The sequence below is a fragment of the Vombatus ursinus genome, unplaced genomic scaffold, assembly GCF_900497805.2.
Source record: "Vombatus ursinus unplaced genomic scaffold, bare-nosed wombat genome assembly UNPS02014816.1, whole genome shotgun sequence".
In the NCBI taxonomy this organism is placed as follows: domain Eukaryota; kingdom Metazoa; phylum Chordata; class Mammalia; order Diprotodontia; family Vombatidae; genus Vombatus; species Vombatus ursinus.
In genome coordinates this window covers 3717675-3735195 of record NW_020954594.1, presented here as the reverse complement: position 1 = coordinate 3735195, position 17521 = coordinate 3717675, and the positions used below count along the sequence as shown (strand labels likewise).

The window sequence follows — 17521 nt, the reverse complement described above, 5'->3', positions numbered from 1 at the left end:
AAAGAGGGTCCAAGATCGAGCCAAAATCTAAATTGATTTGGCGGCTTAGAGATCTCTGTTAACTTTGTAGAGAGCAGTTTCTATTGATTGATGTTGTTGGAAACTGGATTGCAAGAGGCTACTTGAGTATCAGGAGAGGAGATTAATGAGTGTAGACAGGATTTCTAGGCTTTTGGATGAGAAAGGGAGGAGAGTGATGAAATAATAGAATCAAGTAAAGAATTTTTTTTAAGGATTAGGGACACCTGGATATGTTTATGGGGATGTAGATATATAGTTATAAGAATTGGTGACGTTTTTTCAGGAATATCCATGTCAGGGGAAATTTGTTAGTCAAGTACTCTATCTGATTATTGTCATTTTACAAATAAGTTCATAAGTGAGTTTACCCAGATTGGAAAGCTCCAAATTAAAATATAGTGGATGATTTCTGAAAAGAATAGGATCAGTCATGAAATTTGATGATGAGCTTTGGCAGTATACTTCAGTTGATCTGTAGGCACATACATCTGTAGAGTTACGTATCCCAGTTTTATGGCCACTTCATTGACACGTTTGATGTTGGACAGATTTTGTTCGAATTTTCTAACGTTAGGTTTTCCTCTTCTATGTGGAGGGAAGAAAACAACTTTTTGTTCACTAGCTAGCTTCTGCCACTATCTGTGATATCTTAAGCAAGACGTTTCAATCCTTTGGGCTTGTTGCTCATGTATTACATGTGTGAAGGTTGGGGAGGGAGGGGAGCTACATAACTAAAATAGTAGTTTCCAATTTTTATGAAGTCCCTTCCTCTTACAAAAAATTGTCCCCCACATACACACTTTTCATTTATCTATCTATATGATTTTCTTAGATCTTATTTTATTCAAATTTTCATTTTTATTAAAATTATAAACTACACAGACATCTTAAACATACAACAAAAAATGTGTAAAAACAATGTAAATAGTCATTGCTGTGTTCATTGTCATAAGATCTATAATTTAGAGATGGAAGGGAACTTTGGGCTCATCTACTCAGACCCTCCTCATTTTACAGTTGAAATAAGTGATACCTAGAGAGGTTATGTGATTTTCCTAGTGTAAGTGTTTTAGCTAGAAATTTGAAGCCAGGGGGCAGCTACGTGGTACAGTGGATAGAGCACCAGCCCTAAAGTCAGGAGGACCTGAGTTCAAATCCGGCCTCAGACCAAACACTTGACACTTACTAGCTGTGTGACCCAGGGCAAGTCATTTAACCCAATTGCCTTAAAAAAAAAATAGAATTTGAAGCCATGTCTTCTGACTTCAACCTAGCACTTTTTTCCCTTGGGCCATGCTGCTTATTGGTTCATTAATAAAAAGAAAGATCTTATACAAATCAAAATACTTATAACAGCACTTTTTGTAGTGACAAAGAACTGGAAATAAAAAAAAAAGATCCTACTTTGAGAAGAATGCCTATAGAAATAATGGAACCCGGATGCATTGAAATAATACCATACTGTAAGAAACAGTGAATACAGAGAAACCTGGGAATAATCATATGAACTGATGCAAAATGAAGTAAGCAGAAAACAATACACTCAGTGATTACAATAATGTAACTGCAAAGAACACCAGCAAAACATTGAAACTGAATGCTGAGAAATTATAATAATCAAACTTGATTCCAAAGAAGAGTATAAGAATGAGGCTCCCTCCCTTTGAAGAGGTAGAAGACAATAGGTGTGGAACATTTATAAATAATGTTAGCCTTATCCACGTAATTTTCCTGAGCTTTTTTGTTGTTGTTAAGGGATGGAGGAGAGTAGATACATTTCAAAATGTAGGTGCTGTAAAACAAAATTATCAACAAAAATTTATATTAAAAAAAAGATAATTAGTGACTGGAGAGAGCAGTTTCAACTGAATGATGAAGCTAGAAGCCACATTGTAAGAAGTTAAGAAGTTAATGAGAGGAAAGAGTAAAGGCAAAGAGTATAATCAGCATTCTCTAAGGGGTTTGCTGAAAAAAGGTTAAGATTTAACTTTAACAAATTAAGGGAGTTTAAATTGATAGGATCATAGAGCTTCTCCAAGGCTCAGCTCTTCGATGAAGCCTTCCCTGATAGCTGCAATTGAAGGTGTTTTCTTCCTCCTCAAATCTTCCTAGAGAACTTTGTCTGAATCTTTCCTTTGCCTCCATTATGTTCTTATTATATATATTTTGTTTTCCCCCAGGAAAGTCCTTGTGCCTTTTTCATCTTTTATTTGTCTCGCGCATGGTAAGTTCTTAATAAATGTGTTGCAATCACAGTATCTTCCATCTTACAAAACGTATTTGTCATTCAAATTTGTCAATCCTAGACATAGCTTTTATTGTTTGGCTATTGACAAATATAATATTTCCTCTTGAGTAAGTTACGGAAGGAGAAGCAATGTGGCAGAGTAGACGGAGAGCAGCCTTGAAGTTGAGAAAATGTGGGCTTCTCCCAGTACCCCAAGAAACTCTACAACTCTTAAATGGCAGAGCAGGAGGTGAACGGTTTGGGTGGTGGGAGTTTCTTCCATGGGAGTTACCTACTACAACACAAGCTGCTCCCCTTGCTGCTCCCTACACAAGAGAAGTTACAGGAGTTTCAAACTCATCCCTGAACGTTTCCTTATTTTGGCATGTCATAAGTTCGGCCTAGAGCTGCTTTTTGGTTCCATCCAGCCTCCAGTGTCTCAGTATCTGCCACTTAAAACTGGGCCTTCCTGAGGGTGTTTTGGCTCCCTGACCTCTGTTTTGGTGATGTTAATCTTGCCCACCCACTCTTTAACTTCCCTCCACCATTGAATCTTTCTTATTTCTTCTAGAATTGAATTCAAGGATGCATCTTTGTAGAGAATAACAGGTTATCTCTAAGCCACTAAGATTTCTCCAGAATGCTTAGTATGGGTAATTCAACCCTTGCTGGTAAGAAAGGAAGTTCCTGACCACTCTTTTTGTAAACCTCAGCTATATACTCTCCCTTACCGATTATCTTCGTTGTCTCAGTAGAGTGATGGCGTAGCAAAAACATGGGGCTGGAAGTCAGGATACCTGGATTATTTATCTTCCTGGCTCTGCATTAATGCCCTTTGCCATGTTATTCATTTTCTCTGAGTCTCACTTTCCCCCCTTGAAAAAATGAGATGATTGGAGTTCCCATATCCCTTGTAGCTCAAATATTCCACGATATTAGATACTGTACAGGGATACAGCGAAGTGTGAGACGCTTTCATTGCTCATAAAAATTTTGTAATTTAGTTGTAGAATGAAAAAAAGGGGGGAGGGAGAAATAAAATATTCTAAAACAATAAGAGATGATTAATTGCCAAATGAGTGGTTTGAACAACTCTAAGATTGCAAAGGAAAGAGAGGGAGCACTAGAGACTGGAATGGTCTGGGAAACCTTGGTATACAGAGATGGACCTTGAGTTAGGGCAGGAAGAAATTGTGGGATTTGAATTGCTGAGGAGAAGATGAGTAAAAATCTTCCTAGAGAGGAAACGGAGGGCCTTCAATGACTCATTAGGTATATTATTGTGTCACTACCATGCTAATTAGCAGAGTCCTAAAGCCTGGGGGAAAAAAAATGGACTGAAGCAGTTGTAACCTATTAGGAAATTCTGCTTCATCCACCTGTATTCACAGATAACAAGGACATCGTTGCTCTAACATTATTCAGGTTGGACAAGAGTGGTTTTGTTTTTAGAAGCTAAGTACTTTTTAAAAAGTCTGTACAACTGCTGTAGTTTTAAAATTCTAGAAATGCTTCTTGATTAACAAGAATAGTTTGTAAATTTCTGCTGTATGTAGAATGATGGCTAGTTGTTTGTCTCTAATGAGGCTTCACTTTAATGTGGCAGCTTCTGGAGCTACTCCTGAACAGAGATAGTAGAGGTAATCTGTTCCCCCAGATAGCTGAGTAATGACCTTAAACTTGTATATTCACAGCAGAAAGAAAACATGCCTGTAAAATGTTCTGATGAGGTCTAATAACATCTGGTTGGGGGGTAGGGGTGGGGACCTCCCTTTATGGGATCAGCTGTTAAAGAGCCTTTTTATCTCTAGTAGAGAGATCAATACCTCTATTTAGAAAAGTTCATTTGTTCAATTACTTTGATTTGGCTGCAATGTTTTCCTGTCATTTTAATAAGTGATGTGTCAGCAACCTAAGTATAATTCATGTACTGTCATAAACAACTAGCTGGAGACGTCAAATGTTTCTTATTTAATAAAGGTAGCAGAACCCAACAGGCTGGTGAGATAGAAGATATATTTAGTTTTAGCATGCTGTTTTTGTACCACAGAAACCTAAGCAAGTCATCTTAGATTCATGTCCTATAAAATAGAGACAAGTGTTAGCTTGTCTCAGAGGTTCTTGTGGAAAATTACTAAGGAAAATAATTTTTACTCAGTATAGGAACACTTTGCTTCATCTGTTGGTTCCAAGTTTAAATAGTTACTTTCAAAACTTAAATAAGAATAAGTTTAAATATTTGGAGCTTTCCTCAAAAGGGTCCAGGACAACTAGAAATGTAGGTTAGATGTATATTCATTTGTGAAGAAGACAGTCTGTCCAGCTGCAGAGTGGAAAAAAGTCTCGTTGGAAATTTGGAGAAAAGGGTAGTACATATTACATATTTCTTTGTGTCTGAGGTCATATAGAAAGTAGCTTTGCTCTGTATTACAGGATGACCTGTTTATGGAAGCATTCATTTGGTCAAGAACATTAATTAATAAAGAATTGTCAAGTGAATGAATGTTTTGGGCAGAGAGCCAGGGAGGTTGAGAAAGGAATGTTTACAAAGCAAAGTGAAGAGATATATTTCCACACAATTTTGAAAATTATGCTTTCAGCCTAACTAAAACTATATTCTCATTTTAATTGTTATGACTCTTACTATTTAACCTTTCTCTGAAAATTTTTAAAAGATTGAGAAGTCTTGGTATGATACATTTAAATTAGAAGATTAAAGTAATGTGTCTTATAATAAAATGACAGGCATAGAGTAAATCATATTTACCGATGATTTGATACTTGATTTGAGTGTTTTGTCCTATTGAACTTTACATATGAAATGGGATCATTTTGAAGTTGCATTTTCTCCTTAAAATTTAGCTTTTGATTATAAATGTTGTGGCTTCAAAATGGTAAATTATTCAACATCTTCCTTTAGGGTTGAAGTAGAAATGAAGAATCTGTTGTAATGTAGAAAACTTTGTGAATAGGTTTTGTTTTTATTGTTTCCTTTAAGAAGCATGGTAATTATGAAATTGTAAGAAATTAGAATAATCTTTTCATACTAAGAGGAATGAACAGAACATCTAGATTTCCATTTCATTTGACAGCATTATTATTTGTGTTCTGGTTAAAAAAGTTGACATGCCATACTTCCAGACTTGTGTGCAGTGTTTTGTGGCTCAGAGATCTTGAAAAGTGAAAATACTTTAAATAGGGTGGAATATATTACAGTGTGAAATCTTGTGGCTGGTATGGTATGATAATTTATCAGCACCATTCAGGTTCATCAGTCGAAATGCTTTTAGTAAAAAATTAGTGAATTGGTTAACAATTCTTTAAGACAACTATAAGTGTTTTTTTACAGTTTATTTCTTCTACTCATCTTTCTCCAAAGTTGGCAGCCTTTCTGTGTATATTATTTGAACAACATTCATGAGAATCAGAACTGAATTAGAATAAGTAACCTCAATACATGGAATAATAATTACCGTACTCTAGTCAACTTTGTTCCTTCAAGCCTAGTTTTCTGTCTAACTGAAACAAGGGGATTCACAGAAAGACAGTATGGTGTAGTGGAAAAAGAACTGGAACAAAAAAATTGGGGTTTAGTCCCTAGCCCCACAGAGTCACTTAGTTCTCTTAGCCTCTGTTCCATCATCTCTGAAAGGGTGACACTAATACTTGTACTACCTACTTCATAGTGTGGTGGTGTTGGTGTAAGAGAAACATTTTTTACAAAGAGCTTTGTAAATGTGATTTGTTGGCCTCGGTGGATATTCATATGTCATTCAGGAATTTATCTTAATTTTTTTCTTAAATTTAGCTATATCAACTTTTCTTGAGGTTGATAAATACCTTATAAACCTAAATTAAATTTGTGTTGAGCATCTGGATGATCCAGCTTTAAAAAATAAGTAAATAAATCTTACATTACTAACTGCAAAGTCTGAGGGACTCTCATAGAAAAGATGCTTTCTTTTCAAAAAATGGAAAAGACTGCTGAAGAATTAGGAAGTCCATAAGATGAACTTAGGCAAACCAAAAAAATAATTCGAAGAGATCTTTACTGAGATTCTCTAAAACCACTGAGAATAAAAGATACTTTAAATCCTTAAAGGGAAAGGAAAGGTGACTTGGAGAGCTAGTGGAATTACTTGCTAGTCGTGGTAGAAAGGGACTGGTTGTGGTTCCTTCTCGAAGAGGACCATGCCTTTAAGAAGATGATGCCGTAACTTGGAACTGAATTGGATTTCAGCGAGGGAGGGTTGTGCAGAGTCACCAGCTGGAGATGGCCCAGGATGCAGTAGGAGACCTTAGCCTTTTTAAGAGTTCTCACTTTGACTGAGGCAACACCCATGCTGGCTAGAAAGGGGCTAGCAGAAAGTTTAAATAAATGAATTGCTTTGTGAACATTTCTAGTCCAAGACTATGTATTGTTTGTTGTTGAGGCAGTCAGTGTTAAGTGACTTGCCCAGGGTCCCACAGCTAGGAAGTGTCAAGTGTCTGAGGCCAGATTTGAACTCAGGTCTTCCTGACTCCTGGGCTGGTGCTCTATCCACTGCACCACCTTGCCGTCCCCCAGACTGTCTTTTGAAGGTGACAGATTATAGGTAAGTCATAGAATAGTGGTGAGGACACAAGGTTCACTATATTTAATTAGATGAAGAAAATTGGTTTATTTCTCTGGAAATGAATGACATCTGGCCAAGAATTTTGAAAGTACTTTAAGGAAATATTGTGGAACTGTTACTCAAATTTGTTAACCTCTCATTAAAAAATAGATAGCTAAAGAATTTATTAAGCACTAACTATCTGCCAGGCACTGGGAATACAAATATAAACAAGCATGATAGTCCCTGTTCTTAAGGAGCTTACATGCTAATGATGAGGGAAAACTGTAAGGAGAGCTGAATACACTAGCAGAGACATGGTTAGGAAATAGCTGAGAAATACCATGGATGCCTGATTCCCCTCCAGGGGACCTAGGAGCAGAGTCCAAGGTTATGATGTGAGAAGAGAAATGAGAATGCTAGCTAGAGTGCTGGCATAAGCAGTATTTCAAAATGAATCTTGGAAACTTACAAGGGCTTCTTGTAATGGCACCTGGGTGCCATTAATTTCTTTTTGTTAATGTTTTGATAACTATTTCAATGTAATTATTTTCCTTTGTAATCATGTGTTTTATTTTATGTATTTAAAAACATTCTAGTAAAATATATTCTGAGAAGGGGTCCATAGGCTTCACCAGACTGCCAAAGGGAGCCATGGCACAAAAAAAAAGTGAGCTCCTATTCTAGACCAATAAATGGTGATTTGCCTCCCAAACCAGGCAAGTTATGGATGAGCATGACATTAAGCTAGGATCCTAGAAAACTTGACTAATAGGCAAAAAAGTTTGAATTATATTCAGTAGACAGTGAAAATCCATTGAAGAAATTAGATGGTAAAGGTTTGAATAGGGAAATAACATAGATATTTTTTGGCAAATCTTGAATTTCTAGAGATTGCTGATATCCCTTGCTGTTACAATATTGAATTTTATCCCTTTATGATAATTCATATGTTATTTATATTGAGGGCTACCTCTGTCTATTGGAAATGGTAACAAGAATTTATATCTGATGTATCATACTATGAAATGTAAGAATTACTTAATAAAGTCAAAATTAATCTTGCAACTTGGACAGTAGACACTTTCCAGACTTGCCCTCTGTTTGCAGGGCACTAATTATAAGTGGTTTGTTATTAGGGGATGATTTATTTGAAAGACTGTGCTGTTTTGACATTATTCCTTTAACTGGCTGGTTTCCATGTTCTATACAAGCATTATATTATCTGTATTATGCACTGAGGAACTTGAGGCACAAAGGGCTTGTGATTTTCACAGGGATCACTCGATGATTTGGTAATGGAACCACAGAACAGTGCCCAGGATGCCTGGCTCCATCACAAACTCTTACGGATGCATTAGCACTCTGCCAACATTAGATACTGTCAAAAGTAATTTGACACCTGTTATTTCCAGAAAGTCATCAGGTTTTTTAAAAAATCCTTTTAAAAGGCCTCACAGTAGGGTCTCTTACCATCCTATATTTGCTCATTTTTCAATCTGTTTTAGGTGTGAGCCTTTTCTTCCCACCCCCTGTTCCTTCTTAAGCTACTACAGCTGATTTTAAATAGATTTATGTTACTGATCCATTCTACAATCTTAATTCAGTTTAAAACCCCTATATTAATGTGTATGGCATCTGCATTCCTGGAAAGCAATTCAAGCACAGAACCCTGGAAAATGACCAATAATGGCGCCTACAATTGCTTTTCACACAGGACCGGGGAGTGGCCAGGGGGGCGAAGTGGGGCAGCAGCGGCGTGGAATGGGACATGAGAAACAAAAGATAGTTTGGTGAAGTTGTTAGATTCCTTGGTTCGCAGGTCTATCAAGAATTTCAAATTGAATTTAACATTTAATCTCTGTGTCCCTGGCTTTGTCTGTTTCCAGAATGGGTATAAGAATGTTGCCTCCACATTGTAACTTTTCACCAGCGTCTAGAGATTTCTGAAACCTCCAGACCAAAGAAGCAAAGATAAACAGGACATGAGTTGTCAGAAGTCATTCTAGCAGCTTTTCATCTTTCACTCTTCTCAACTCTCAATTTTATGGTAGGGGTCATGCTGTCTTACCCCTTAAAAAACAGCAACAACAATGACTGTGCTGAACTGTTCAGTATCTAGAAACTTATGACTTAATAGGGGTCACTATCTAGAGTCAGTCATAAAGCTATTGTTTTAGACTGTCTGCTGCTGGTAGGTGATAAGATATGGTGCACTTTGACCCAACTGCTCCCCAAAGCCCAGATGAACCAAACATAGATCAGTCTTTATATATGATCAAATATGAGATAGAGGACAGGAGTTATGCAGAAAATATAAACTATCTTAGGCTAAAGTAAGCCAAATCTTTGCACTTTTAAGAGTATACTGAACATATATATGGTGGTTTCATCTTTTTCTCTTTACTTATGCAAGATCCATCAAAGTTACTCTCCGTAATCTAACCTTTTATTGAAAATGAAATAGATTATCAGCCAACATGGTACTTGAGTACCCACTGTTTAGAGACCTGGTAAAAATAAAATAAAATAAAAAATTAAAATAAAAAGAAGATATGGTCCCTCAACTCAAGGAGCATGATCTAAGGATTTAAAGAATCTTAGAATCATGAAATCATAGAGGTGGAAGAGAATTAAAGGTTATTTAGTTCAACATTTCTTTTAGTTTTTCCCCCTGATGCTGGTTTAAGATTTCGTGCTTAGTTTTTTGATTTCCTCCTTTTGACATAACTTAACTGGGATGTTTCTGAAAGTCATTAAATCACCCCAGAGGATAAGTCTGTCAGCTTAGTATTACCTACCATGTGTAGTGTACTATACCAGAGTTATGAGTAGATATAAAAGAAATAGACTACATCGTTGCATACTTCCATTTTGATTTAATGGAAGAGATAGCCATCAAATCAGAAAAAGATCTCATGTAAAGTAAAACAATGCAGACAAGTATAAGGATAAGGAAGTAATCAATCGACCATGTATTAAGGACTTAAATTTGTTATAGCTAATATACATTATAAACATGGCTGCTGGTGTGAGCCTACCTTTCACTTCTCGATTATATCTTTATATATTTTGGAATTGACTTGGTATAAACATTTGTGTAGGCCATGGGCAAAAATTACTACACAAGTTTAATTGTCGTATAGTAGAAAATGTTTTGGAATGAGAAAATAGGTTTGAATCCTGGCTTTGCTATTTGAAAGCTATGTGACCTTGAGCAATTCAGTTCATCTGAAAATACTCCTTCTTCAAGGAGCTTGCATCCAACACGTAAACAGATAAAGGAGGTGAAAGGGAGTCATTGGAGTTTACTGATTTGGGGGGAGGGGTGAGATAGTCAGACCTGTACTTTAGGTAGAACAGTTTGACAGCTGAGTGGACAGTGGACTGGATTAGGGAGAGTTAAGGCAAGGAAATCAACCAGCAGACTACTGCAGTAGTCTTGGCATGAGGTGATGAGGGTCTGTACCAGGATAGTGGCGGTGACAGAAGAGAGACAGGGACATACAGGAGAGAAACTACAAAAAAAGAAATGACAGGATGTGGAAAACTGCTTTGATGTTTCATTATGTCATGTAGATGATCCTGGATTATCAACGACTGTGTCAGTCTGTTTTCCTGAGGAGCAGCCTAGCTAAGTTCAGAGTGGTTCACCACTGTGTTGGCCCCAAGGTGATGAATTTTTTTTCAGCCACAGCAGCTATGAAAGACTTTAAATAGTAAGACGTAGAGATTTTGTGACTTGTATCCATGGAGGAAGTACTGACAAAATCATAGACACTTAAAGAATTATTTTTCCTCTGCTTTGTGTTCAAAGGCATCATAACCTGGCCCCTTCCTATCTTTCCAGTCTTTTTACCTCCATGTAATCTGTAATCATGTGACAATTGGCCTCTTTCTTGTTCCTCACACAGGACACTCCAGCTCCTGAACTTTGGGTAATTTTACTAGCTGTTCCCCATGCCTGGCTTCTCAGGGGTTCTGTTAAGTCTCAGATACAGTCTCACCTTCTGCAAGAAGCCTTTCCCAGTTCTCTTTAATCTTAGCACTTTTACTTCAAGATTATTTCCAATTTATCCTTTACATATCTTTTTTGCACCTAAGTGTTTGCAATATTTTCTCCCCCGTTAGACTGTGAGCTTACTGAGAGCAGGGAGTTTCTTATATTCTCAACACTTAGCATAGTGCCTAACACATAGTAGGCACTTAATAAATGTTTGTTGACTTGACTTCAAGATACATGAAGCAGACTAGTTTGACTAGAATGTACAATTCGTAAAAAAGAGAAGTGTCAAAGAAGTCTGGAAAGAGGCTGGGAGTTCAGGTGAAGTTGTTGTATCAGGAAATAACTGGCATAAAAATTAAATAAAAGACATCAGTAAAAATAGTTTTGTTTTTTGGCAGAAGCCAGATTGTGAAGGATTCGCTTAACTTTTCTAAGTCTTTGTTTCCTTCCCTAAAAAGTGAGGATAATGCTACCTTCACTGGGGATTGTTATAATGACCAAATAAGGAGGTACAAAGCCTTGTAATAGTAGTATAAATACTAGAAAATTGACCTCGCACCCGATGGGTACGAATGAGAAGTTGGTGTTAGTTACTTGTTTTCTGTTAAATACTGAACATTACCAATCCCTCTAACCAAGGTTTATTAATCAGCTAATGTCAAACGGCCTATGCAACATTATCTGCTTTAACATACACATAAGTGCTGGGGGTTTGCTGTAGTTTTTGATGACTAGACTCTTTTGGGGTTATTTAGGGAAGGCCTTACCTAGGCTTGAAATGGAAAGGAATAGACTACTTTTGAGTTAAACAGTAAGTCTGATTTCACTTTGAAAAGGTGTGTGTGTGTGTGTGTGTGTGTGCGCGCGCGTGCATTTAATGAATGTGTTTGTTTTTAAAGTGTTATGGTTCTTTAATTTTCTTTCTTTTTTGGGGGGGTAATTAACTTAATAGATGAGCTCACAATGGATGGAGGAGTGGAGGAATGGATGGCAAAACAAAAACATCTTATACACTGTTCTTGTCTTTCCTGGAGAGTAGTAATTATCTAAATCCAAACTTGAAGTTTGGTATTTGTGTTAATGGTATCTCATGCCTCCCTGTCATCCTAGTTGAAATTGAACCTCATAGGAATCTGACCATTTTTGCTTCTACACTTCACACATACAATCTGTGTTCTGTGAATTTTTCCCTCACAGTGTCTATACATTGTCTCCAGATTAATCTTCCTAGAAAACTTTTTCTGTCATGTTACTTAACTAACTGCTCAAGAAGTTCATTGGTTCTCATTGCCTTTCAAAACATAATCCAAACTGGAGGTCCTGGCAGTGAAGGCCCTCTATAATGTGTGTTCTTTTGTCTGTTTTTCAAGTTTTATTTACCACAACCCCTCTGCTTTAGCTATGTTCTGCTCACCAAATCCAAAACACACTTTGCACTATTCTGCCAACTTGCACCTTTGCTTACATTGTCCCTGTTACCTGAAATGCCTTCTTTGCTTGTTGAAATCCTACTCATCCTTCAGGCTTTAGTTGAGATGCTACTTGTTGCATGAAACTGATCCCCCCAGCTGGAAATGATCTCTTTATCCTTTGAATTTTTATGGCACTTACTGTCTATACCAATGAAACACACTGATCATAAATTGCCTTGATTTGGTATTGATATTTATTTGGGTATAAAGCTTTCTTCCTTCCCTAAAATCCTACTCTGATGTTTCATTATGGCATATAGATGATCCTGGATTATCAACGACTATGCCAATCTGTTTTCCTGAGGACCAGCCTAGCTAAGTTCAGAGTGGTTCACCACCATGTTGGCCCCAAGGTGATAATTTTTCTTCAGCCCCAGCAACCGCGAAAGACTTTAAATACTAAAGTATAGAGATGTTCTTACCTATATATCCATGGAGGAAGCACTGACAAAATCACAGATCCTGAAAGAATTGCTTTTCCCACTAGTTAATAAACTCTGGAAATATTAGGCACTGCCATATATATTGTGTCTAGTACAGTGCCTCCTATGCTATAGGTACTCAATAAATATTTGCTAAATTAATTAATTAGATTAATTTTCTTTTGCTTATAGAATTCTAGGAAAGGAAGATGGACCAACCAAGTGGAAGAAGTTTCATGCAAGTTTTATGTGAAAAATACAGTCCTGAGAATTTCCCCTATCGCCGTGGTCCTGGGATGGGAGTTCATGTTCCAGCCACACCTCAGGGTTCTCCAATGAAAGGTAATTAGAAAATAGAACCAGAAGATTGTTTTATTTTGCAAATACTTTCCTCTGTGCCCAGTCACCTGAGCAGGATGATCTTTTGGAATTGACAGTAAATTTCCCTTTTAATGTGTTTCTACTCCCCTGTGGACCTAACAATAATATTTTCAAACTGAATATGAAATTAAGTGACCTGAAGATGTTTAAGAGGTTATTGTTGCACAAGAATGACCCTTTGAACCAAATTTTTCTCTTTACCCTGCCTTCCTCCTTTTAGTGAACCCACAAATATTTACTCAGTGTTTACCAGGCAGAACACTAGTAGAGATAAGAAGTAGAAGACAGTCTCTGCCCACAAGGGTCCCTTTCTAATCAGGGAAAGAAAACCATGCCTGCATAAAATAATTAGTATGGAAGGTCTCCATTAAAATGTAAGCTCTCTGCAAGTAGGGATTTATCTTTATACTTGGATCCCCAACACCTAATATAGTGTCTGACATTTGCTAATTGACCACACAAGGAAGTGCATGTTGATTGCCCAGTGAGTGGTGTAGACGTGGAGTACACTATAGCAATTCAGAAGAAAGCTGGATGATTGAGCTGCTCAGAGAAGGCTTCCCACTGAAGGTGGGGGAGAATCCAAAAGAGTAGAGAGAAAAAAGAAAAAGTATGTTGTGTGAAGAATGCCACGAACAAAGAAGGATGTCAAGTGAGTATGCACAAAACATATATACCTTTCAATAGGTATAAATAATGAACTATTTCAGAAAATATTTCTACCTCCCTATTAATGAAGAACAATATTACTAATGTTTTAAGTTGTCATGTCCAAATATTTAGTGGGTGTTTGGCTATGCATAATTAGAAATATGGTTAATCTGCATTTCAACCAACCTAGCATTAAGTAAGAAAAAACATTACCTTGACTCCAGAGAAGGAATTTATACAAATTACATGTTATCTCCTGGTACAGCAATCTTCAGCCTTTGTGATCCCTCTCATAACAGAGAAGGGTGGAATCTTCTGGTTAGGGATTTTCCAGAAATCACGTGAACGCATGCCAATTGTTGTGTTTTCTCTCACTCTTACCATTAAAAAGTACTAAATTGACAGTTGTGTATAATCTCTAGTCTATATCTATACCCCATCCCTGTGAAGTACAGTGCTTAACCATGCCCACATCTCTGCCTCCAAAAAGAAGAGGAGGAGTTGATTAAAGATGAGTAGTGAATGACTGATGAACTTGGCAAATATGCAAAAAAAGATGCAGGAGTATAAATGGGTCCGTTTTTGTTTCAGAGAAGAAAGATGATTTAACTGATGGATTAGTGGTATAGGTATAAGAGGTGGCATGGGAGAATCTCTGAAGGCAGGAATTGGAGAAGATAAAAATGAGATGAGGGAAAGATAATAGTTGGGAAAAATATATGACCCTTTGTAACTGTTTGACCCTGAGCACGATACTTAACTGCTGTTTGCCTCTGCTTCCTCAGTTGTAAAATGGGGATAATAAGTACTTACCTTGATTAAAGGAGATAATATTTGTAAAGCACTTAATAAGTGTCTGGCACATAGTGGGAGCTTAATAAATACTTATTCCTTCCCCTTCTTCAAACTCTCCGCTCCCTCCATAAAAGAAAAGTTTGAAGCTAATGGGGAGTCTGTAGTAATCTGGATATTGGCGTATATTTGGCTCTTAATATGAACTAGCCATGGATTTTTTCTTTATTGTAGTACATTTGAAATTTAGGGTCTTTCCAGAGGGTAAAGATCAAATAGCTTTTTAAATTGCTTCTGATCTTATACTTGTAATTTCCTTCTGGGCCTGGCTCATTCCCCTGGGGACCCAACACTTTTTTATCCTTTTACTTCTTGAACCTTTCAGATCGGCTCAACCTCCCAAGTGTACTGGTGTTGAACAGCTGCGGAATTACCTGTGCAGGAGATGAAAATGAAATTGCTGCCTTCTGTGCCCATGTGTCTGAATTAGATCTTTCTGACAATAAACTTGAAGACTGGCATGAGGTAAAGTTATACAGCTGCATGTTGGTGAAATGCAGCTCGAACCATATTATCATTCTTTACAGTAATGTTTGTGATACTTCTTTTGGTGACTTCAAAAGAGGTAAATATGTCTGTTTTATTGAATTCTTCTGAATTCTAATTTTCACTTGAGGTTTGTGTTTATTACTTTGTATCCATCAGGGAAAATAACCACAAAGACTCAGACACATTCAAACTTCATTTATCTGACTGTGGTGATTCTTGAATTTTCCTTGTTACAGTTTTCTTTTAGTGCACAACACACTGAGATTGGTAAGAGGTCAATGAAACTCCCAAGGTTTGAAGCAATAATAAATACTAAAATACTGAAAGCAATGCTAAATACTAAACAATAGTAAAGCATTAAAATATCCCATACTTTATCATTTTATAAACTGATAAAATATCCCATACCTACATTCAATCTCTGCTGTTTCTTCAGTATTACTGTATTGAAATAACAATTGATGAATCTTGAAACTGTGGTTATTAAAAAGAATTATTCACTTTATTCATTCCTTTATTTTATTCAAGATGTTAATTCTTTAATGTTAAATCTTTAAAAATTTCTTACTTTATTTTTAAGTGTTTTTGAAAGATTGATATGAGCTTACATCTTCTAAACATGGTTTTAAGTCCATAATAAATCACACCCCTCACCTTGCCAATTACAGTCTCTGTCCTCACTTGACAAGGGCCACCTTTAAGAATGAGGGAGGAATATGGTTGTTTCTACACGAACTCTACATGTATTCCATTTTTAAGGTAGACATTCAGTAAATTGTTTAGGACCAATTTTTTTTTTCTTCCCTGAGCTCCTAACTTGCCCTGTGACCTTGAGCAATTGACTTAATCCCTCTATGCTTCAATCTCCTCTTTTGTTAACCACAGATGGACTCACTGTCAAGGGTGCTTGTTGGATTAATTGGTGAAACACTCTACTAAATCTCAGATGTACCTTACAGGTCATATAGCTTAACCCCCAATTTTTAAATGAGGAAACTGAGGCATAGAGAAGGTTATTTAGTGTTACTCATATTCCAGGTCAGGCTTGGTAGGAGATTCGAGGGAATCTACTGCTCTACCTTATTTTTTCCTGCCCTTCTTTCCCTATGTTGCAGTTTCATTTAAGCTCATTGCCTTTAGTGTTATATATGTCATTTTATTAAAATTCTTACATTATTATAGTTCCACCCTAAACTTTTTGAGATCTGTGTTATCTGGTTTGCATGTAATCTCTGACCTGCTGCCTGTGTGAGTGAGCTAAGGAGTATCCTCTACTTGAGAAGAACATTTTCATTTTTCACCCATGTGGATAACATTCTCTGCCAAGGGAATTATGTGCCTGACTCTGCTTATGCCCAGGGGTTTTTGTTGCTTTAACACTCATCCATACTGCGTAACTTCAACAGTGAACTTAACGGTTTTCTTGTACCTCTAAAGTCTTCCTGATAACCCTACTAGACAGTTGTATTTCTATGCAGCTAAAATCCCACCCGCTACGAGAGGCCTTTCCCAGTTTCTTTTAATGCTAGTGCTTTTCCTCTGTTGTTTATCTCCTATTTATTTTGTATATGCCTTCTTTATACATAGTTGTTTGTATGTTGTCTCCCCCATTAGACTGTGAGCTTCTTGAGGACAGGGAGTGCTTTTGCTTTTCTTTGAATCCCCAGCACTTAGCACACTGTCTGGCACCTAGTGGGTGCTTAATAAATATTTATTGACAAAACCAACTATTTTTAGTTTTGTAACCTGAATAGAGAGGTCCCCTCAGCTTTCTCCTCTAGGTTAGTTCAACTGTTATGTACATATTTTGTTGTTCCTTAATATTTTTTTATTGGGTAAGAAATTCCTAAGTTGTTTTTTTTTTTGTTTTGGGGGTTTTTTTTTGCCATTCACTGATAAAAGCTGTTGATAGGTAATAGGAGTAGCCCTAGTGATAAAGACATCTCATATGGAAAGTGAGTCAAGTTCTATATGACCATACTGAAAATGGTTTTTTGCTTAAAACTATGAGGGGTTATATGAAATAATTTGCCTTTTTCTTTAGTATGGTCTGCACTGAGATTTTTCTGAAGGCCATATCAAAATGTGAAGTTCAAGTTTCACATGTTGTGAATATAGGCTGTATCTTCCCAAAGTTCTGACCTCTATAAAGCCTAAGATCAACCTATAATTAGTATTATGTTTAAGTATAAGCCTATTTAATGGTGTAGCCTATATTTGTCCCAGTAGAGTTCCTAGTTAGCATCTATTCCTTCTGTTAGGCAGTCTTCAAATATGTATTTGTTACTGTTTCCCTTAAAGTTGTCATTTTCCAGTTTGTCCTGTTTTTTTTTCTCTTCATTTTTTCTCCATATTCTCCTTTTATCATTTGCCCAAACCTCCTGACCTATTATAGTACGTGCACT

General features: G+C 36.7%; 1 protein-coding gene across 8 annotated transcripts in view; it reads left to right on the top strand.

The window, feature by feature from the left end:
- The window catches only part of TBCEL (tubulin folding cofactor E like), a 54146-nt gene that overhangs the window by 11428 nt on the left and 25197 nt on the right, over nt 1-17521 (top strand). For 3 of the 8 annotated variants that reach the window (XM_027835608.1, XM_027835603.1, XM_027835606.1), the window contains exons 2-3: nt 12936-13085; nt 14953-15092. In XM_027835608.1, the coding sequence (XP_027691409.1) occupies nt 12953-13085; nt 14953-15092 (273 nt within the window). In that variant the 5' untranslated portion in view covers nt 12936-12952. Of the gene's footprint in view, nt 1-2201; nt 2246-2869; nt 2920-8732; nt 8894-12581; nt 12675-12935; nt 13086-13587; nt 13777-14952; nt 15093-17521 lie in introns of those variants that run through there. The other 5 variants (XM_027835604.1, XM_027835607.1, XM_027835609.1 and 2 more) reach the window with 5 other exon arrangements.